The 22,827-nt window shown below is 38.2% G+C and overlaps 2 protein-coding genes across 2 annotated transcripts in view; one reads left to right on the top strand and one right to left on the bottom strand.

Moving 5' to 3' along the window:
- Nucleotides 1-22,827, top strand: part of XB5762037.L (uncharacterized XB5762037 L homeolog) — a gene marked incomplete at its 5' end in the record, with an annotated part of 583,381 nt that overhangs the window by 265,395 nt on the left and 295,159 nt on the right.
- On the bottom strand, nucleotides 3,721-22,644 carry LOC108699115 (SLAM family member 9). The gene is made up of 4 exons (XM_018230975.2): nucleotides 22,332-22,644; nucleotides 10,063-10,383; nucleotides 5,077-5,376; nucleotides 3,721-4,842 (listed from the first exon to the last, which is right to left on the bottom strand). The coding sequence occupies exons 1-4, from the start codon at nucleotides 22,642-22,644 to the stop codon at nucleotides 4,739-4,741; spliced, it is 1,038 nt and encodes a 345-aa protein (XP_018086464.1). The 3' UTR covers nucleotides 3,721-4,738.

Consider the following 22,827-nt stretch of genomic DNA (forward strand, 5'->3'; position numbering starts at 1 on the left):
TTACGAGGCTCTTGATAGTTGGAACCAGAAAACTCTTATGTTGCAAAACTGCACATCTTGCAGGAATGTATAAATGTATATATCAGTAAGTCTCCTCGCCAGACCGTGTATGGTATTTCCTTGTACCCCTTGTCACAATTACTGTAAATGCCTCTGAAAGTTATATAACGCTTGGACCAAGAGGTGGGTCTTTGGTGAGTCTTTGGGTGACATTCTGTGTGTTACTCCAACAGCTTACCCAGACAAAACTGTCAAGTTGTATTATGTATGAATAAATTGCCTGACTATTACTAAAGGTTTTCCTGGTAAGAAGGGATTCACAGGACTATTGGAGGTACATGCTGTAACAGGTGGATGGGTCAGGGTCTTCCTAAACCTTCCCTTGGGTTACTATCCACTGGTTTCGGTACCCGGGCAAGTGGTCCAACTCCCAGCAACTCCAGGTAGGCACAATATAATTAGACTCTATCTTCAGGTGGGACCCCGCTTCTGGTATGGAGAAAGGGATTACCACTTGGTATAAGCACACACAGTATTCACTCTTGATCAAATAAACTTTGGGTGCCAGTGGTTCTTTAAAACAGCAGAACAATTATTGAACAGATGGTACACCTCTCAATGGTAAATCACATATTCAAGATGTATGCTCAGATGGTACACTTCACAAGTAATGCAGCAGGTCATTTACGCACAATTGTATTACTCACGGATACTATGTGATCCTTTGTTAGTCAGCTTTGTGAATTGAGCTGCCTTTCCTGCCTCTGGTGCACAATCTCGATTGAAGGTGAATCTCACAGTCGATTCTACGCTCCAAGGATCTCTCTATCCCTGAGCCTAATCACTTAAGTCCCTAACCTGGCGGCCTTGTCACCGCAGAGTACTAACCCTTCACTAAACTCCTCATTGGAGCCTTAGCTGCTCACTAACTTTCCTGAACTTCTGTCACTCCTATAGTGACCTATTACAGTTTCTGACCTGACACTTGCTTCACCTATACTGAGGCCTACCTCAGCTCCTGGCCATAGCAGCAACACCCCACTTCCAATGGGTGCACTGGACAGAGACAGAACAGTACACATGGCAACATCCCTTTTTATAACCTCTGTTGAACTACTCCCCCTCCCCTATGGGAAAAGGACCCAGCTTAGCTGGCTAACACATTCCCTAGGGTATAGGAAAACCTTACACTCCTATACATATATAAAGAATTGGCTGTATACAGTACATAGGCAACCTTTTTAATCAGTTTTATATAATATACAGTATAACTGTATGCCACTGGCAGTGCCACCTATCCTCACCCAAACCATCCAGCAGTGATGGACTAAAATGCTATATATCCCACTGCACCCATGGGATGGGCTCTCACTGCAGATATTTTCAGGCCGGAGAGAAAGTGATACCAGCAAAACAGCCCACTGGGTTACTTACTGACTCCCATGGATGCAGTAACTGTATGTGGCAGGTATGGGATATCTTATCTGGAAACCTGTTATCCAGAAATCTCCAAATTACAGGAAGCCCATCTCCCATAGAGTTCACTTTAAGCAGATCATTCTAATTAATAAAAATTATTTCATTTTTTCTGTAATAATGTATCAGTACTTTGTACTTGGCATCTAAGCTGCATGAATCCATATTGGTGGTAAAACAATCCTATTGGTTTAATTTAATATTTACATGAGTTTAAGCAGAGGTACAGTATGGTGTGGTTAAGGTATGGAGATCGAAATTACAGAAATACCCCTTACCAGGAAACCCCCAGGTCCTGAGCATTCCATATACCTGTACCAATAAAACAGCAAAGTGGTTGATATATATTGCATGCATGTAACTTACTGTATATATATGTGCATTACTGACAGTAACGTGGGCATATTACCTACATTATTCCACATAAGAGGAGACTGTTACTGTGGCATATTACTCCCATAAACATGATACTGTTGGGTGCCCCCTTCCTTTAGTGTCCCGTGCTGTCCCACCTGACAGGCTGCCCATCCAGCACTGCACAAAAAGAATAGCTGTCTCTGTCATACACAAGGCATTTGTTAGGAATATCTTTCACATTCAGGTATTTGGCACAACACTATGGGGTGTATTTATCAAAAAGTGAAGTTAGAGATCACCACAGTCCTCTATAGTGAAATTCCGCTACTCTCCATTCATTTCTATGGGATTTTTAAAAGAGTATTCATCAATGTGGGAAAGTGAAAGTTCATCCTTTGATAAATATGCCTTTCAAAATCCCATAGAAATGAATGGAGAGGACTGTGGCGATCTCTAACTTCACTTTTTGATAAATATACCCCTTGGTTCTGGACTTTACAGATACCCTGGCTGGCAGTTGCTTCTCTCTGTACACAGTCAGTGAGATTTAGTGAGCAGGTTGCTTATCTCTTGGAAGAGAGCAGGTTAAGCCCAACATCTTTTTTTCCTTATTTCCTTGTTTTTAATTTTTTTATTTTTACTGTCAGGGAGGTTTAGGGACACTAGCATTAATGAATATCCACCCATGATACACACATAATACCAATGTGTTATGATAGATGGCAGCAGTAAAGTCCCCCAGGGTTTCCCTCTCACCCTGTAATATCCTCATTACCTCTGCCAACTTGAAATACCCATAGCGGTTTTCTTTCAACAATATCAGGGTAATCGGTAATTCTTTTAGAAAATTATCGAAGTGCTTCTCTCCTTACTTGACGTATATTGTGGTCTCCACAGTCAAATTGATGTTTCCTGAAGTACTGTATGTAAAATCAAAGATGGCTACCACTACCTAACAAATTAGAGATTTGTCCAAATTGCCGTCCTGCTGTTTCCTCTTCTCATTCACACTATAGAGCTATAGAGGCGTCAGCAAGTGTCTCTATATAATGTATATACAGGGTAGGAACTATTTTACGTTCCATACACAGCACAGAGGCACTGTCAATATTTCCTCTATACTTATGGTAAGAGTACTGTACAATAATATGGTAACGCCTCCTCATATGTATAATTGCAAATCATATTGCAGAGAAGACCCTGTTAAAGGTGAAGTGCAAATTTAATGTAAACTTGCTCAGGGTGCTTTTCTAAGCAATTTACATTTTAGAGCCATTTAAAGGGATACTGTTATGGGAAAACATGTTTTTTTCAAAACACAGTTAATAGTGCTGCTCGAGCAGACTTCTGCACTGAAATCTGCTTTTTCAAAAGAGCAAACACATTTCTTATATTAAATTCTGAAATCTGACATGGGGCTAGACATGTTATCAGTTTCCCAGGTGCCCTCAGTCATGTGACTTGTGCTCTGATAAACTCCAGTTACTCTTTACTGCTGTACTGTAAGTTAGAGTGATATCACTTAAGCAGCCTAACAACAGAACAATGGGAAGGTAACCAGATAACAGCTCCATGACACAAGATAACAACTCCCTGGTAGATATGCGAATAGCACTTAATAGTAAAAATCCAAGTCCTGCTGCAACTCCTCCAGTTACATTGAGTAGAAGAAACAATGGCTTATTTGAAGGTAGTTCCTTTCTGAAGCACTAGCTCTTTCTGAAAGCACATGGCCAGGCAAAATTACCTGAGATGGCTGCCTACACACCAATAATACAGCTTAAACAATTCCGGAATTTTTTTTATATGGTAGAGTTAATGTATAAAGTGTAAAAAAAAAAAAAACTATACCATAAATATCATGACAGGATGCCTTTAAGTTGTTATTAACTGCCAATATAATGCATTTTGGGACAGTGTCACCTGCTGGTCAGTTCCTGTAACTGTACATTCAAAGAGATATGCTTGAGAAGTGTTCTGATGTTGCTCTGTTGAGGAAGGAGATGGGAAAGGGCACGTGAGGCTTCTAATCTCTTTCCTGAGAAGAGCAACACCAGAATACTTCTATATTGCAGTAGCAGTCAAGCTAACAGTCAATCATGTCATTAATTAAAGGTACTTGCATGCAAAATCACTATTTGCTCATTGTGAAACTTTTCTGGATGAATTGTGTGCAAATGCACCAATCAACACTTGGGAACCCTGGAGCTGCCACTACCTCAATAATACAAAAAGGGGTTAGCTTTACCTGAACATAGCTTGCATTTCATAACCTTAGTGGACTTAGCCAATCATATAACAATAACAAATTAACATAATTGTTGATATGAGCATGGAAGATCAATGATAAAATATTTTATCAATTGTGTGCAGCTCCTGCTAGTGGCACAATTATACTAGAATTATGAGAGGAAATGCAGAACTTTCGGTAAAAACATGGTGATTAGTGATGGGCGAATTTATTCGCCAGGCGCGAATTCACAGTGAATTTCCGTGTTTCACCACCAGCGAATAAATTCGCAAAAATGCTGGCGTCAAAACTCGCATTTCGCTAATTTTTCGTCGTTTCGCAAATTTCTGCGAAACGGGACAAATTCACCCATCACTAATGGTGCTTTGTGTTCAAAATTACATTTTGCACACTTCACTTTGGAAAGTAAACGATCATTTGTTGACTTGCAGTGATATTACTATCTGAGAATCTTTGCATTCATTTTATACTTTCTCTTACACTTGGTTGTTATGGTTAACTGCAGTGGTACCTATGTTAGTAACTCCATGTCCTGCACAGCACTAATAGTATCACTTCTCTTTATAGTCTGTGCAGAAACAATAATGGAGGTTTAAAGGGTTATCATGCTTTTCCATTCTGTTTCAGGAAGGCAAAACATCTCATTGATTGATGTTATACACTTTTGGTTCTTGTGACAATGATGAGAGCTGCTAGTGACAAGGAGAGAGCAGTGAGTATTGGCAGGTAGATGTACAGCTTGATCCTGCAGCTTTTATCTGAAACACAAATCACAGTCATTCACTATACTTATTATAAATAATGTAACATTTCCAGCATTTCTAAATTGCCCTCATGAATTATAACAGGATTCATTTGCTGCCTCCTTCAACACCCCTACTTTACAGATATAGACACCAACGAATGCTATTAAGGCTCTGGTATAACATGTAAAAAATATAGTTATGTGGGATAGGAAACAATCATTTTTATTTATTTTAAATTGTACCCACCAGCTGTGCCTTCTGTGAGACTGGTATCATTGCAGAATTGCCGAGCAGTAATAGAGCCATTTTTCTGGTCAGCCGGGTTGTGTATGAAGCACAGATACTCCTCATCCCAGGATTCAGGCTGCAGTGACACATGGATTGTGGTACCATTGGTATAGGGCTGGTACCGCTCTTTGTGTCTGTACATCCAACTGTAGGACAGAGCTGATGACTTTGTTGGGGCAGAACAATGAAGAGTGAAATTGCACCAGTCAGAGGTAATCCACACCTTCTCCATCTTTATTTCTGGGCTGGGAACAGGCTCTGTGTATAGGAACACACTGACTTTCATGCTGCTTGTATAGTAGAAAATGTAAGTAATGTACTAGACTATTGTATATAGTTTTAGTAACAGTATTTTGCTATTTTTTAAAGTGTTAAACATGAGGTAAACTTCAAAATAAAGAACATACATCACATAAATCCTAAAAACACAGATAGCTTTTCTTATAGAGATTTAATTAACCCATTGGCACTTCCAGTTTTTTAACATTATTAGTACTGTACATGTACACATTCTGCCTATGTTTGAAAGACCCGCAGTTTGCTAAGTAGTCTGTTATACCTCTGTCTATATGCTATATTCTAAATTCCAGGCTCAACACTGTAGGCAGGCTTTGTCTTCTCAACAAACTAGCCACAGTTGCTCTGAGTTTACCATCAACCTGCCTATAAGCTCCCTTGTAGGTAAAGTTAGCTTTTTCCTGGGTGCCTGGGTTTTGTACAGCTATATTCTGTGTACACGCTGGGGGGGGGGATATATTGTAGATGACCGGTATATATCCCCATTCTTTAGGTTTTAAAACTACTTCTTTAAGAGACACCATGGGGTTAACCAGCCAGAGGTGGGCTGGACATCCAAGGGGTGTTTAATGGAGGCGAGCAGCAGGTGAAAGGTTGGGAGGTTTTTTACAAGTGGTAATTCACTGCTGAGTTGAACAGAAAATGCTGTCTCTCTAAAAGACTGGAGAGTTCATCCCCTAAAGACTGGATGGTATATGTTTGGCAAGTAAGCTATTCTTATTTTGGACTTATATACTGCTGAAGTGAATCTGTTTTTATTTTCTGTACAACTATTTGCTGCTGAAAGCCTAACCTGAATTGAGAAAAATAAACAGACTGTTTACCTTCAATCTGGAGTGGCCTGCATGTCTGGTGAAAATACCCCACTATGATCCCCCAAACTTCACATCTGGTTTCAGCTATATTATGTCTTGCCCTGGTTTATTCCATGAAATTAAATTCCTGTTTTTTTTATCCTGATCTGCTTAGAACTTTCCCTCATTATTATTTGGTGGCTTATCTGTTTGTGAACCTTCCCAACTAACTACACCTAGCTATGTCCATATAGGTACCTTCTCTGAATCTATGTGTGGCTCCCTTGCTTGCCCCAGTAGAAATCTTTGGATTCTCATGCAGTATGGTCTGGCGGCAACTGAGTAGCTGAGGACCAGGCCCAAAAACAAAAGCTGTTATAGGCTTCCCTGGGGTTTGCCTTACATTACAGAAATATGGTGGACAATTACGCTGATGGATTTAGTAAGTAACATTTGTCTTCTATCAGAGCATACCCAAGACATTTGAGAAAGGGAAGCTATAAAAGCATCTCTATGCTTGAAGAAAAACTATACCCCCAAAATGAATACTTAAGCAACAGATAGTTTATATCATATTGTGTGTATGCAGATTCCCCTGTGAGCCCGCCTACATGGATGGATTCTGTTCTCAAGATAGCCTTGGTCACTAGTACCCTGACCTTGAGGGCAGAGCCACCTGTTTGGCTGTAAGAGCAGTTCTTTTAGTTTTTCTGTGCTGTGGAGAGATATTGTTATGCTCTCCCACTGGTAACTCCCTTTTTACAAGAGTATAAAAACCATGTGCTCTTTGTTTGGGGTTCTGCCTCTTTGGGAGTTCAGAACTCATGGAGCTCACGTTAAATAAACTTTGTCTTTTACCTCAAGTGATCTCTGGTAACTGAATTTCAACAACAATTCAAGCCATAAAGTAATTGTTATATACATCTGTAGGGTTAATTTGCCCTAGAACTCAGGAAGTCCCATCTTCTAACCTATGCCCTGGGAGAGGGATTTTTACCATTGGCACGGGGCATTGTGATCAGTTGCTGTCCATATTTGATACAATGGGAAGGAGCACATAGCACTTTTGTGATTGTCTTCACCTACAGTAGTACCATGAGTGGATATGTTGGGAATCATGGCGCAGAAGGCCCCAGTAACAAGCTCTGTACCATAAGTTGTCCCAACAACTTTAGTGAATTCAGGGAGCAGGAACGGAGTGAATGAGTTGAAGGTACTGTTGGAAGCACTGTCATAACATACTCATTATAAAGTTAGAGCAGTGCATATTTATTCACAAACGGCTGTATTGCCCATGTTTTTATTTTCTTGCGAATGTGTGTATAAATATTCGCAATTTGTGACTACTATATTGAAAAAGCTCTTATGGACATTTGCAGCGCAAATGTGCAATTCTGTGTGCACATTAATTACACCACTCTTATCCAGCTTTATAAATATAACCATGCTTAAGGCTAATATGTTCACTCTGTGAATCATTCTGCTCTGAGCAAAGTTTATAAATGGGCCCCAGTGAGTTTCAATGTATAGTAATGTTGCTCTGCTACTGGGGTATTTAAAGCAAAGTCTTTAGACTTCCCCCTTCTACAGGTAGCACTTCCAATTATTTTTCTGAAGAGAGTTAAGGCTCTAAACGGTAAGTACTATAATCTATAGTGATGAGCGAATTTGTCTGTGACGAAAAATTAGCAAAACATATTGAAGTCAATAGGCATCAAAAAATTTTTTATGCAAGACAATTTTTTACGCTCCAAATGCATTAAAGTCACTGGGCGTGTTTTCTTGTGGCGACTTTTTTTGTGTCTCTGCAACTGTTTGGTCCAAAAGCATTAAAGCCATTGAGCATTTTTTTTTCTTATGGCTACTTTTTTATCTCTGCAATTTTTTGGTTGCGGCAAATTTGTGCTGAAAAAATTCTCAAATGGCAAAATGCCATTGCAGCAAATCCATGGCTCTAGAAAAAAAATGCTCATTACTGATAATCTACTATTAATAACCAGTGTGCTATGAAATTACCTTTTTGTTCCTTTTATTTTTGTTAATAAATCTGTTTTGAAAATGTGTGTGAGATATATCAGTGATTCATATAATGGGACAGTTATGGTTTTTATCCTTGGATCAACTGCCCTTTAAAATACGTAGGCTTTTTTGAACACTGACCAGTCTGCTATCTCAAAAAAATATACAAAGCTGATCTAGAGTTTTTTTGGACCGTTTTTAGATGGCAAGGCCAATTTTGAAGCCTTTTATATATGTTGGCCATAATGGAGAGGCTATATGATCAGATTTGATCAGGTGTTTTCTTTTGCAGAAATATAAGGCATTGCTTATGTAGTAACCACAATTCCCTAGAAATTATCTCAACAGTAATATTTCCTTGCTGTGTCATCTTTGGCAAAATGTGCTAGTACCTGTTGGTGGCATCAAGGAGGTTCATAGTGGGGGGGAGGGGTTTGCGAGAACTCTTAAAGGTTGATATGTTTATTTACAGGACTATAACTTTTATATAAACAATATGCCAGCCAGGGGAAGTTTTATATAGTAACAGATTGTTTGACCTGGTGGGAGCCCCCTGATAATGTGACCATTTCTTTTGAGTCCAGAGAAGGACTCTCTTTGGGCTTCTATGCCCTCCCTAAAATAGCATGCATATAAGGCTATTTGTACTTGGGGGGTTTGGTTGTCTTTAAGGGGTTGTTCACTTTTGAGTTAACTTTCAATATGTAGTAGAAAGTGATATTCTGAGACAATTTGTAATTGGTTTTCACTTTTAATTATTTGTGGTTTTTGAGTTATTTAGCTTTTTATTCAGCAGCTCTCCAGTTTGCAATTTCAGCTCGTTGCTAGGGTTCAAATTAGCCTCGCCACCATGCATTGATTTGAATAAGAGACTTTGTCATGATACAGGCCTGTAAGAGTTAATAAAGCAGGCCAAATTACCATGAAAAAACATTCTGCCACTAACAGAAATTAAATTATTATATAGTTATAGTTAATATGGATTTCAATAATGAATGATGTCACTTCCTGTGAATCCCTTTAAATGTAGTATGTTGTACCAGATATATATATATATAGAGAGAGAGAGAGAGAGATATGCTTACAAGTTAAATATATCATTGTTGTCAATAGTGATGGGAGAATCTCTCGCTTCACAGAAAAATTTGTGAATTTCCCGCAAAATTCGCGAAACGGCTAAAAATTTGCAAAAAATCGCGAAATCAGAAAGTTCACAGAAAAATCGTGAAATTCGAATGTTTTTACGAAAAAATTGTGAAAGTCAAATGTTTACACAAAAAACTCAAGCAATTTGAAAGTTTTCACTATAAAATCTAGCAATTCCAACCTTTTCACGGAAAAATCTTGAAAATCGGAAATTGACACCAGTGAATTTTCACTGGCAAATTTTTGCGGGAGAGTAACGAATTTATTAGCCGGCGGCAAAACGCAGGAATTCGCACAAATTCATGCCAGGCGAAATTTATTCGCCCATCACTAGTTGTGAACAATTTCTTATCCTGTTGTCTGTCTTGAAAAGTGCAGCTAATGTCTGTCAGTATCTGTCACTGAGGCTCATTTATGGACAGATTTAAACACTTATTGCAGGTAGAATAAAGAAAGCCAATCTCTAATCAGTTACTGGGGGTTAGTTCTCTTGGGAAAATGTTATAAAATGTATCCTTCAACCAATATTTATGGACTATTGACTAGCAGTGCTATGGGCTTTGTCAAAAGTCTGGCCACCTAATGGCTTGTGTCATTCTCTGTGTAACAATAAATTCAGTTCCTCCATACAAGTCTGTCTGCTCTGAGCTGTAACAACTCCCTCATGTACATACACTCACTTACTTACCATATACAGTGAGATTATAGGATATGTCACTCATTTCTCCATTAACATGAATCTGTGCAGTGAAGACTCCACTATCCTCCATTCTCAGCTCTCTGATCTGTAATGAGGTTCCACTGTTAGATCCTTCCAGGCGGTTGAGGAAATTATTATTCACTCTGATGATAAACTTCTGCTCTCTGAATGTAGCCAGGACTATTTGTTTCCCATTAACATAAAACACCCATGTGACCTCTTTAATGGGATGTGTGAGACTCAGACGGGGTGTCAGTGTGACAGTCTCCCCTACACGGCCAGTCACCTGGAGAGGGATGTCTCCTCCTGCTGTAACACATACAAGTAGGGAATCATCAGCACTCACATTTACATGTTATGGGTCAGTTTTTAGGTGAGACAAAAAGCTAATTTGTCCTGTGGATGGGAATTGTTATTGGTGAAAGTTCAACACGTATATTGTTATATTATATAATAACTGTTGTTAGATATCAATAGCACTGATATCCCTGATGTGGTCCTATAGCACTTCCTATCTAACACTTGTGGTGGTCTGGAACTGGTGTCTGAACAGAATAGTAAAATGTCTGCCTTTACTATTCTTAGGGGCATATTTATCAAGGGTCGAATTTCAAATTGAAAAAACTTCAAAATTAGAATGTTTTAGATGGCGAATAGTCTAAGTCGAATTTTTAAAGAGACAGTACATGGTAAATTTCGATATTCGAACTTTCAAATTTTTTGCAAGTTCGAATTTGGACTATTCCCTAGTCGAAGTACACAAAAAAAAACTTCACCTTGACCTTTGATAAAGCTGCCCATTAATCTTCACATTCTTTCTTCAGAAGATACTGAAGCTAGGACCAACAAATTTTTTATTACGCACAATAGCCTTATATACATCCATAGGGATGAACAGGTTAAACACTATATCTATATCTATATATCTCAAAGTCCTTAAGTGCTTGCTTTATGATATTTTAGTATGTTATAGAATGGCTAATTCTAAGCCATTTTTCAATTGGTCTTCATTTTTTCTTTTTTATAGTTTTTAAAACATTTGCCTTTTTCTTCTGACTTTTTCAAGCTTTCAAAAAGGGGTCACTGACCCCATCTAAAAACAAATGCTCTGTATGGCTACAAATGTATTGTTATTGATACATCTTATTACTCATCTTTTTATTTGGGCTCTCTCCTTTTTATATTCTAGTCTCTAAATTAATGCATAGTTGCTAGGGTAACATGGACCATAGCAATCAGGTTGCGGGAATTGCATACTGGAGAGCTGCTGAATAAAAAACTAAAAAGAAAACAGAAATAAAAAATGAAAACCAATTGCAAATTGACTCTTTGACTAATTATTGTTGGTGGAGTTGTCAAGAGAAGGAAATTACTTAAAGGACTAGTAACATAAAAAAAAATGTTTAAAAAAAATAAACACGAAAACAAATGAAACTTTTAAATAGCAAAGCCTTTATTAAGAAATAACTTACAGAAAGTCCACTTCCTGTCCTCTTCAGAAATGGCAAAAAGGCGACCATCCACACTGCAGCGATTGATTTCTCCTCCCTGGCTATTCACCGACAGGCATCCTCCTCCCGACCTCCAGCAGCAGCAGTGTCACAGGCTCTCCTCTCCTTCACCTTGCATTGGCTTCTCACCTCCCTCTTACAAATGACGTCTGAAAAACCATCAGAAGTGGCGCCTGCTGAGCGATCCTGATCAGTTAGCAGCGATAGGGTTAATCTCAGGCCAGTTCCCACGTGGGAGTGGAGGGCTCAGACAAGGATCGCTCACTGCTCTTGTGGGCTGCTTGCTCACATTTGGAATATTGGACGCCTGTATAGGAAAGGCCTTTGCTGAAGAGTCTACCCCAGTTATAAAACTTGCCCATGTCGTAAAGGGAATTTTTAAACATTTTTTTTTTGATGTTACTGGTCCTTTTAGAGAAGGAGAGCAGCTATGTTGTAGATCAAGCTGTTAGAAGGGTCTGAATAAGGGAATGGAGTTGGCACATGAAAATTGTCACAGGGAGTGGTGTATTATATTCTATACTAGCCAGTATAATTCTGTATAATATGACATCAGTATCTTGTTAAGCACATTTAAGGTGCAGATTTATTAAAATAAGGGATACTGTCATGGGAAAAAATGTTTTTTCAAAATGCATCAGTTAATAGTGCTGCTCCAGCAGAATTCTGCACTGAAATTCATTTCTCCAAAGAGCAAACAGATTTTTTTTATATTTAATTTTGAAATCTGACATGGAGCTAGACATATTGTCAGTTTCTCATCGGTCCCCAGTCATGTGACTTGTTCTCTGATAAACTTCAGTCACTCTTTAATGCTGTACTGCAAGTTGGAATGATATCACCCCCTCCCCCCCAGCAGCCTAACAACAGAACAATGGGAAGGTAACCAGATAACAGCTCCCTAACACAAGATAACAGCTGCCTGGTAGATCTAAGAACAGCACTCAATAGTAAAAGCCAAGTCCCACTGAGACACATTCAGTTACATTGAGTAGGAGAAACAACAGCCTGCCAGAAAGCAGTTCCATCCTAAAGTGCTGGCTCTTTCTGAAAGCACATGACCAGGCAAAATGACCTGAGATGCACCTACACACCAATATTACAACTAAAAAATACACTTGTTGGTTCAGGAATGAAATTTTATATTATAGAGTGAATTATTTGCAGTGTAAACAGTGTAATTTAGAAATAAAAACGACATCCTAAAAATCATGACATAATGCCTTTAACCCTTTCCCTGCCAGCCGTTTTGTCCTAGATGCGAACATCTACTGCCAAGCAGTTTTTAGATATTTTGCACTCTTTCACTTTAAGGGCCTTTCCTGGGGTGGTCTTTTAGTTAACCCAGGAAAACAATATATTGTTTTTTTCAGGACAACCTGAACTTTCACAATATGCAAGAATTTTGGTGTAATTCTACTTCTGTAAAAAGAATATTGGATTCTAAGTGTCAAATAAAATGAAAAAAATCATGTTTCACGAAGAACAATCACATATATCAGAAACATCATTCATTTTATGTACGAGAACACAGCCGAATTAGAAAGGTCTATGTCTCCTGAACGCGACAATACCAAATATATATAGTTTTATGGAGATTTCTCACTTGTATAGCTCAAAATCCACAAGCAGTACACAACCAAATTTCCAAAGCAACGCTACCCAAACGGCATACTTTTGATTTCAAGGCCAAACATTCCGCTAACAGTAGGTTTACCCTAGAAAACTACCCATTACTAGAAAGAACAGATTCTGGTGAATCAAAAATGGGTAGAAATATCTTTGTACTCCAAACCACCAAGTTGCAATTGTTTCCTAAAGTTATAATGTTTTATAGAAATTGGTGAATTCTTTGAAAAATGACCTCAAAGCTTCCACTCTACAGCAACATATCTCCCACACATCATTAGGTATCAATGTAAAACACCCCAAATATAAAATCCTGGGTCCACTGAACAGTTTGATGCCCAATAAGAATAGATGTACCCAAGCACGTGGCATAGGGGGCCCCAAAAGGAAGACCCCCCGTTTGTTCTGTCATTTCAGATACTGCAAAATCAACACATTTACATAGTTTTGGGGGGCGGCAAAGGTAGAAAAAAGTGTGTTCACCCAGAAAACCATGTATTTTCGGAAAGTACACATTCCCCTGAATCCAAATTGGGTATGTATGTCTTTCTACACCAAAGTACCAAGCGGCAAACCATTCCTAAATTTGGTGATTTTGGCGACATTTCCAAAAATCACTTAAAAATGTCTACCCTGCAGCATCGTATTTCCCACATACTTTTAGGTATCAAGAGAAATCACCCCAAATATGAAAGCCTAGGGTCCTCTGAACAGTTTGATGCCCAATATATACAGGTGTACCCAAGCACGTGGCATATAGGAGCCCCAAAAGGAAGACCCCCATATGGTCTGTCATTTCAGGTACTGCAAAATCAACACATTTACATCATTTTGGGGGGCGGCAAAGATAGAAAAAGTACGTTTACCCCAGAAAACCATATATTTTTGGAAAGTACACATTCCCCTGAATCCAAATTGGGTATGCATGTCTTTCTACGCCAAAGTACCAAGCCGCAAACTATTCCTAAATTTGGTGATTTTGGTGACATTTCCAAAAATCACCTCAAAATATCTACCCTGCAGCATCGTATTACCCACATACTTTTAGGTATCAAGAAAAATCACCCCACATATGAAAGCCTGGGGTCCTCTGAACAGTTTGATGCCAAATACGTATAGGTGTACCCAAGCACGTGGCATACAGGGGCCCCAAAAGGAAGACCCGCATATAGTCTGTCATTTCAGGTACTGCAAAATCAACACATTTACATTGTTTTGGGGGGGGCAAAAGTAGAAAACAGTAAGTTCACCCCAGAAAACCATATATTTTCGGAAAGTACACATTCCCACGAATCTAAATTGGGTATGCATGTCCTTGTACTCCAAAGTACCAAGCCGCAAGCCTTTCCTAAATTTGGCGATAAAAGCAACAGTTTTTACATTTTTGAAAATTGCCTAAAAATATTGCAATTGGCCGCATTTATCTCACCCAATTTCTTACATACAATTCTAAAACACCATAAATACTGATGCCAAGGGTCAACTGAACCGTTTGATGCCCAATATGCATTGATATACCAAGGCAGCTGGCATGTGCGGACCCCAAATGAAAATAGTGCATATGATTTTTCTCCGCTGCCGATTCGCCTTCTGTGAACATGTGCCTCAAGACCCTCCTAACAGCAAAGACCCCCCCAAAACCATATATTTTTGGAAAGTACACATTCTGACGAATCCAAAAAAGATAAAGACGTCTTTCTACACCAAACTGCAAAGCTTTTCTAAACGCAGAGGTTTTTACAACATTTCTGAAAATTGCCTAAAATTGTTGCAGTTTGCCGCATTTATTGCACACAATGTTTTACGTATAAAGAAAAATCACCCTAAATATGGACGTCAGAGGTCTACTAAATAGTTTGATGCCCAATATGCATAGATTTACCAAAATATGTGGCGTGTACAGACCCCAAATGAAAAACATGCCTATGAATTTTCACGCTGGCCAACTAAGCTGCAGAAAAGAGAGCTCCAACTGTGCATTATGTGCCATAAGACCCCAAAACTGTAAAAAGACCCCCAGAAACCCATATATTTTTGGAAAGCATATATTCTGGCGAATCAAACTAAGTAAAATAAATCTTTCTATACCAAAGCACCAAACAGCAAAACTATACTAAAGATACATAAGGAACAATAATGCATGGATAAAATTGCAATAAAACCACAAAAATAGCGCAAATCAATGAAATAACAAAATAATTGATCCGGCAGCGTAATTAGTGGCCGAAATCGATTATCCAATAGTCACGCTGTCAAAATAACATGCTTTTAGGCAAAACAAACCGTACAATGAATAAGTAAAAAAAAAAAAAAAACACCTGTTTGTGAGTTTTTGTGTATACATATTTGTGCACTAATAAAAGTTGTCTGAGTGTGCAAATACATGTAATTAAGTGTAAATAAGTGTACAAAATCGACCCAAGTGTGCTAAAATAAAAAATAAAAAATACAAATTTTTTCTAAAATGTTTATGTAAGTGTATAAATGTACTGTAGGTATGTGTAAGTGCAGGAAAGTGTATAAAAAAGTGCACTTACCGTTTTTGTAGCAGGAGGATAGCTGGAACCGAAGGAGGACTCCTAGCAGCGTGTCTGCAGAGTTACTGCGCAGCAGGAAGTGAGTGGGCGGGTGGTGCGACGAGGAGGAGGTAAGCCAGCAGCAGCAGCGCTTACATTGCGCTTCTGCTACTTTGAAGTTGGATCTGCGACAATTGCGTCGCAGATCCGACTTGACAGCCCCCCAGCCACGTTGCCCAGGGGGCTGTCTACCCTCCTGACTCTCTGCAAAAGCCGCCGATGCAGAGAGAAGGGCTCAGCTGCAATAGAACGTACGAGGTACGTTCTTGGCAGCCTGAGCCCAGAACCGCCAGCACGTACGCGGTACGTGCTTGGCGGTTAAAGGGTTAAGGGTCGAATTGAAAATTTTAATTCAAATTCCATTGTTCAAAAAAATGTTATGGTCTAAATTGTCAAACAATTGAAATTGTCTTAAAAAATATAAATTACATTTTCAAGATTTATCAAACTATGGCCCTTTAAGAATTGAAATTTGACTATTCGCCACCTAAAACCTGCCAAATTCATGTACAAGTCAATGGGAGAGGTCCAGTGACCAATTTGAAGATGTTAGTATCCTTCCTAGACAATTTTTTTCAGAGAAAAAACTTGATTCAATTAGAGTTTTCTAGTCGGTAAATTTAGTCCGAGTTTTAGATATTCGATTTTTTTAATCGATTTTTCAGGGAAAAATCTAATTTATTAGAGTTAAAAAGACTAACATGAATTCATACCCTTGATAAATCTGCTTAAATGTTCTTTGATATTAGAACACAGGAATGCAAATAGAAGCTGCTAAGGAGTGATTTATTTAGAATATATTTTGACTGGGCTAAATATGTAGGTGAATTCATGCCAGTAAGTAAACCAGTGGTTCGCGACAGTAAAATATTTCCCTAATAAACCTGGGGATTTATAATGGGGAGTATCATTCCTTCATGAAGAAACTCCTTTGGCCTAGTTTTTGTAAAACATCAAAATTAAATACTGAACATCTATAAGTACACCATTTGCTCCATTTAAAGTAGACCTGTCACCCAGACATAAAAAGCTGTGTAATAAAAGTAAAATTCAGATTAAACATGAAATCCATATTATTTTTCTTATTAAACATCATAGTTGTTTTAAAACCATTTAAAAATCTCAAATCAAATATTGCCTGCCCCTCCTCTATAGAGGCAGGACAGTCAATTACGTTCACTTTCCATTCAGCACTTTCTAGATGTCACTGCTCTCCCCACATTCCCCCGTTCTCTTCATCATTTAATTGTGTAACCAGGACATGGGGATGGACATCAGGTCCCCCATTCTGGTGCACAAACAAGATTATGAGATGATAAAAGACTTGTCTTAATAACAGTGTCCACAAAATGGCTCCTGCCTGCTTGCTATAATTATGAGTTCCCAGACTGAAGGAAACAAGATTCAAATAATTTATATAGTGGAATTAAAGTTTATTTTGCTTGACTAATGTGATAAAATAAAATGGAATTATTTATTAAGGTCAACTGACTGGTGTGGGAAAGAACTTCCCACACCAGTCAGTTGAACTGAAGAAGCTGCTCAGATGAGTAGTGAAACGTCTTCAATAATTACTCAGTAAGTCCCGTTGTTTTTAAATTACTTTCGTTAGATATACCATGAACGGGATGAATGAAAATCTTCACAGTCATTATGATATCTTATAGCCACTTACAATACTGTTTTGGCTCCTCTCCCTGGAAGGTTTAATAACACATCAAAACTCCAATCTTGCTAATACAATCAACACCTAATTTAATGACATCATTGTGGATTATGATGAAAAGATTATGCTGATTGCAGCAACATTCCAGATGAATATATATATAGTTGGATGACTGGTGAAGCATCTTCAAGGGAAAAAAAAACAGCAAGTCCAGTTGATTTGACTTATTTCTATAGATATACCATTACCTGGATGAATCAGAATCTTCACAAACAGATATCTCATAAAATACATTAAGCGCTCTAAGACTGTGTGAGATCTCATTTCAATTTACAGAAACAATATCATTAACATGGAAGCCAATTGCCAGTTATCAAACTGCAAAGCTTTGCTAAATGTAGTCATTTTTATGAAATGCGAAGCTTGCAGATTACTACATCATTCCACACATGTCCTCAGATTCAACCATATAAACTTATAAATATTAAAACCAGGTGTCAGATGTTGATGCCCAATATTTATATAATTACAGAACTATGTGGCAAGTACATACCCCAGAATCACAATATTGCATACAGTGCATTTTTATGAGCAAATATAAGCCATCAAGAACAATGTTGAATGCAATAAAATCACCAACACCTGATAATACCAAAGCAATTAAAAATAGTTCACATATTAAGATTGCAGGTCAAAATCTCAGTTATCGTAGGTGGGGAAATGAGGGAGAAATGAAAGAACATCTTGCCGTCCCTTCAATCCCTGACCTGGGACTGTTGTATAATGTTTAGCAAATTCCTCTGTATTAAATGAGATAGGAGATTGTGGAACATCATTTACTCACCATAGTTTATAAGGAATGATGGCAACAAAATGAAGAGAAGATTACAAGAAGTGGATTTCATCTTGTTTTTCCAGTAATACAGGCACTGCATATAGAAGTAGTAATCCCATAAGAACAATTTACTGCTGCCCTTGATTTCTGTACTGTTAATATCACCTGAGGCAAGTCGTGGGTTTGAGTTAAATGCAAGTACATAAAAATAAAATAATATTAATATAAAAATATCTTGCTATTAGCGGTCAGTTAGTGATAGCACTAGACTCCTTCAGTTATCCACACAGAAAATCAATGAAAGCAGCCAAGCAAGTTCTCTCGGTAAAGTGAATCAGAGGAAGCAGTTTAACAGGAAACAAGAGGTAAAGAAGTGGTTGTGAGTAGAATATCAGTAATGGTTACTAATGTCACCAAACTGAACAAAAAAAAAAGAAAAATGAAACTGGTGCAATTTAACACTTAGGGGGTTATTTATCAAGTCTGAATATCCGAACCTCGAATAATTCATAGTTTTCGGAGAAAAAAACAAACTACAAATGATTTGAGATTTATTAAAGTCCAATGGTCTGAAAACTCTGAATCCAAAACTCCGGCATCTAAAAGCTCTCGAGGTCCTGTATAAGTCAATGGGGAAGGTCCCAGTGTCTGCACTGATGTCGATACCGATAGATGATTTTGAGCAAAAAACTCTGAAAAAAAATCATAGTTTTTGCAGAACAATTCAGAGTTTTCGGGGAAAGCTCAGAAGTTTTCCTGACCGTATTTCTTCGGGCTTATTTCTTTATAAATAAAGTCCAATTAGGTAATCAGAGTTGCTTGTATTTCTAACATAGAAATACTTAGGGGGTTATTTATCAAGGTCCGAATTTTTCTAAGTACAGGTATAGGACCTGTTATCCAGGATGCTTGGGACCTGGGGTTTTCCGGATAAGGGGTCTTTCTGTAGCACAGACATAGCAAAGAAAGAATATAACAAGAATCAAAGCAATACATATGAATTAACTAAATCTACTCCTTTACGCAACTAAATGGCCAGGCCCCCTAGTAACCAGTGCAGCAGGCCTTTTGAAAGCCCCACTAGGGCATGTGTATTGTCTTACATTATCTTGTCTAGATGAAAGAAAAAGTTGGACCAGTATATTAGCCACAGTGGTCCCTCCCAACTTTGAGGCAGTGCACCCTTATACTATGTATAGAGAATATGTAGAAGTTGCCCTTCCCTTACAATGTTAGTGTAATAGCTTGTGGGAGGGATGTAATTCTTTTGGCTCAGAGGTGTTATGGGAAATCCCTAGTTTACATGATGGCAGGGATTTCATAGTTTTTTTCTCTTTGGACTCCACTCATAAGGAAAGGGTAAATGTGCTGGAGGTAGGAGACCTCAATACAAGAGAAGCCAAGACCCTAAAGTTTGTTAAGCACCTTATTGCAGCACTTACCAAACTAGATATTCTTAAACTTGAATGACAGTTACACTTATATTCTTCCTATATCTTACTCATGTCATGAATTAAGGGGAGTCCTTACCTAATGTTGACCTTCAAGGGCATCCTGTCCAGAGGTTAGACCAGGAGTGCCCATACTTTACTAATGCGAGGTCTAATTTTAGTGATGGTGTCTCATGATCTACATCCATAAAAGCATTGTTACAATTCTGTTCCGTGGAAAATATTACTTAAATATTGATTCATGAGAAAATGTATATTGCTATATTTAACAAACCTCTATTTCTTATGTAACCTTAACATAATAAATATCTGAATAAAAGCATGAAACAGGTGATTTAGAGAAGCTGTTTGTGGACAGTGTCTTGAGATCTACTGATCACCAGCTAAAGGTCTACTGGTAGATCCCGATCTATCTTTTGGGCACCCCTGGGTTAGACCTTCAAGCTAGACTTGAGTGGAAAAAGTTAGTGGAATTGAGGTAAGGGGTCCCATGAAGGAGGACTTTTATACAGTGGCACAGTAGTTCTTGTTAAAGTACACTTCAATAGTGTGATGTACACTGTGAACTAGTAAAAGCGGCTGTGTACTCCACCAAGGAGATTATAGTTTCACACAGTTTACTAGCTGATACCCTGGTAGAGACCCTGTTAGTTGGAACCCATGTATCATGTGAAATGCCTTTGAGGAAACACTGAGTTCCTTGTATGCTGATGTTAGGATTTAGCAAGCCTAAAAGTAAAAGTACTAGCCTTAACAAGGCCTAAACTAAGGGGCAGATTAACTAAGGTTCGAGTGAATTTTCGAAGTACAAAAAGTTCAAATTTTGAAGTAATTTTTTGGATACTTCGACCATCGAAAAGGCTACTATGACTTCGACCTTCGATTCAAATGTTTCGAAGTAAAAATCATTTGACTATTCGACCATTCGACAATCGAAGTACTGTCTCTTTAAAAATAACTTAAACTTCGCCAAATTAAACCTGCCGAATTGCTATGTTAGCCTATGGGGACCTTCTACAAACTTTTTTAAAGTCTTTACACATCGAATAAAAATCATTTGATCGTAAGCTAAAATCGCTCGAATCGTTCGATTCAAACGATTTTCGTAACGATTTTTATTCGATCATACAATTGCCAAATTCGGTGAAAAAATTTAGAATTCAAAGTTTTTTCAATTCGATGGTCGAATTTCGAAGTTTTTTGTACTTTTTTGGCGCAGACGGTGAATGTTTTTGCGAAACTGCAGAGAAAATTCACAGTGGGAAAATTCACTGCAACAAAAAAATTATCACTCGTCAAAATTGTCACACGTCAAAATTATTCAGACGCCTATTGACATTAATGCATTTCGACAAAAGAGTCACGCATATAAAAATTGACGCTCGTGTAAAAACTGTCATGCGTCAAAATAATTTTGACACCCATTGACTTCAATGCGTTTCATGATTTTTTCACCATTTGGCAAATTCTTCCGGACATACTTTTGATGAGCAAATGGGTCTTGCAGCTGCAGGCTGGCATTAAGCACTGTAAAAAATGTTATTTACTATCAGGAATGGGATCCGTTATCTGGAAACCCGTTATCCAGAAAGCTCAGAATTACGGAAAGGCCTTTTCCCATAGACTCTATTTTATCCAAATAATCCAAATTTTTTAAAATTATTTCCCTTTTCTCTGTAATAAAAAACAGTACCTTGTACTTGATCTTAACTAAGATATAATTAATCCTTATTGGAAGCAAAATCAGCCTATTGGGTTTATTTAATGTTTACATGATTTTCCAGTAGATTTAAGGTATGAAGATTCAAATTACAAAAATAATTTTTATCCGGAAAACCCCAGGTCCCAAGCATTCTGGATAACAGGTTCTATATCTTTATTCCTAAATCATTTTACATTACGGATTTGCCTACAAATATACCTGCAAAACTATAATGAACTTGCTTGATACTCCTGCCAAGGTCCATGAATTTAAATTGTTTTGCAAGCTCAAATAGATGTCTCCCCACAATATAGGGCCATAGCTGTGGGCTATCACCTGATTTATGCATTAATATAGTTATGTTTTCACTGCAGTCACTCAGGAAGGTGTCCCTCCCACTCACATGTAGGCGACAATGGAAAATAAGGTTCTGACCATCTGTTCATAAGAAAATGCCTGACCATTTCCTTTACTGATGAAGCTTCTAATGCTTATATGTGTGCTTTGGCCGTCTGTTTCACTCCCCTTAGTAAAACTGAAAGTCATGTACTACAGCTTGGTACAGACGTGTTAACCAAATACCTTTGAACTAAATATCAGGGGAAACAGAGCTTACAGATACAGTTTTAAGAAAAACATCAAAAAAAAATTACTTCAAAAAGTAGTCTAATTTAAACGACCAGATATTTAACATTTGTGAATCTAAAACTCGAAAATTCGAATTCAGATTTACTATTCAACACTTGATAAATCTGCCACTTAAAGGACAAGGAAAGTCTTTTTTCACAGAGTTGATAATTGGATTTGTCACATTTCCCCCTCCTAGATCGCTATTTTTTTTTAAATACCTCCTGTGAATTCGCTACTTTTTTTTTTTTTTTAAACACCTCCTCTGAAGTCTATAATCTTTGCGTGAAGTTGATCTCCCAATTTAATGATCGAGTCCACCATTTTGGACTGGATGGTGTCACCATGCTCCTCCTTCCTGTTACATTGCTCATTTGTAATCTTTGCTCTGTTCCTCTCCTCTACCCCTGGAAGCTGTGCTGTGAATGTGATCCTTTCTGATCTGAGCTCCTGAGACTGATCCAGCCTCTGACTTCTGTGATTCCTGACCCTTGATTCCTGGTTCTTGTGTTCTCTGCCTGGTTCTGTGTCCATTGCCTGTTTTCCTTGCTCCTTTTCCCACCTGGTTCCCATTACCCGTCTTCTCTTGATTCCCCGGTTTGACCTTCGGCCTGTTACTCGACTCTGCTTGACTGCTGCCTACCACAGACTAGAGATGTCGCGAACTGTTCGCCGGCGAACTTGTTCGTGCGAACATCGGGTGTTCGCGCTCGCCGGAAGTTCGCGAACGTCGCGCGACGTTCGCCATTTTGGGTT

Source organism: Xenopus laevis, chromosome 8L (genome assembly GCF_017654675.1).
Source record: "Xenopus laevis strain J_2021 chromosome 8L, Xenopus_laevis_v10.1, whole genome shotgun sequence".
Taxonomy (NCBI): Eukaryota; Metazoa; Chordata; class Amphibia; order Anura; family Pipidae; genus Xenopus; species Xenopus laevis.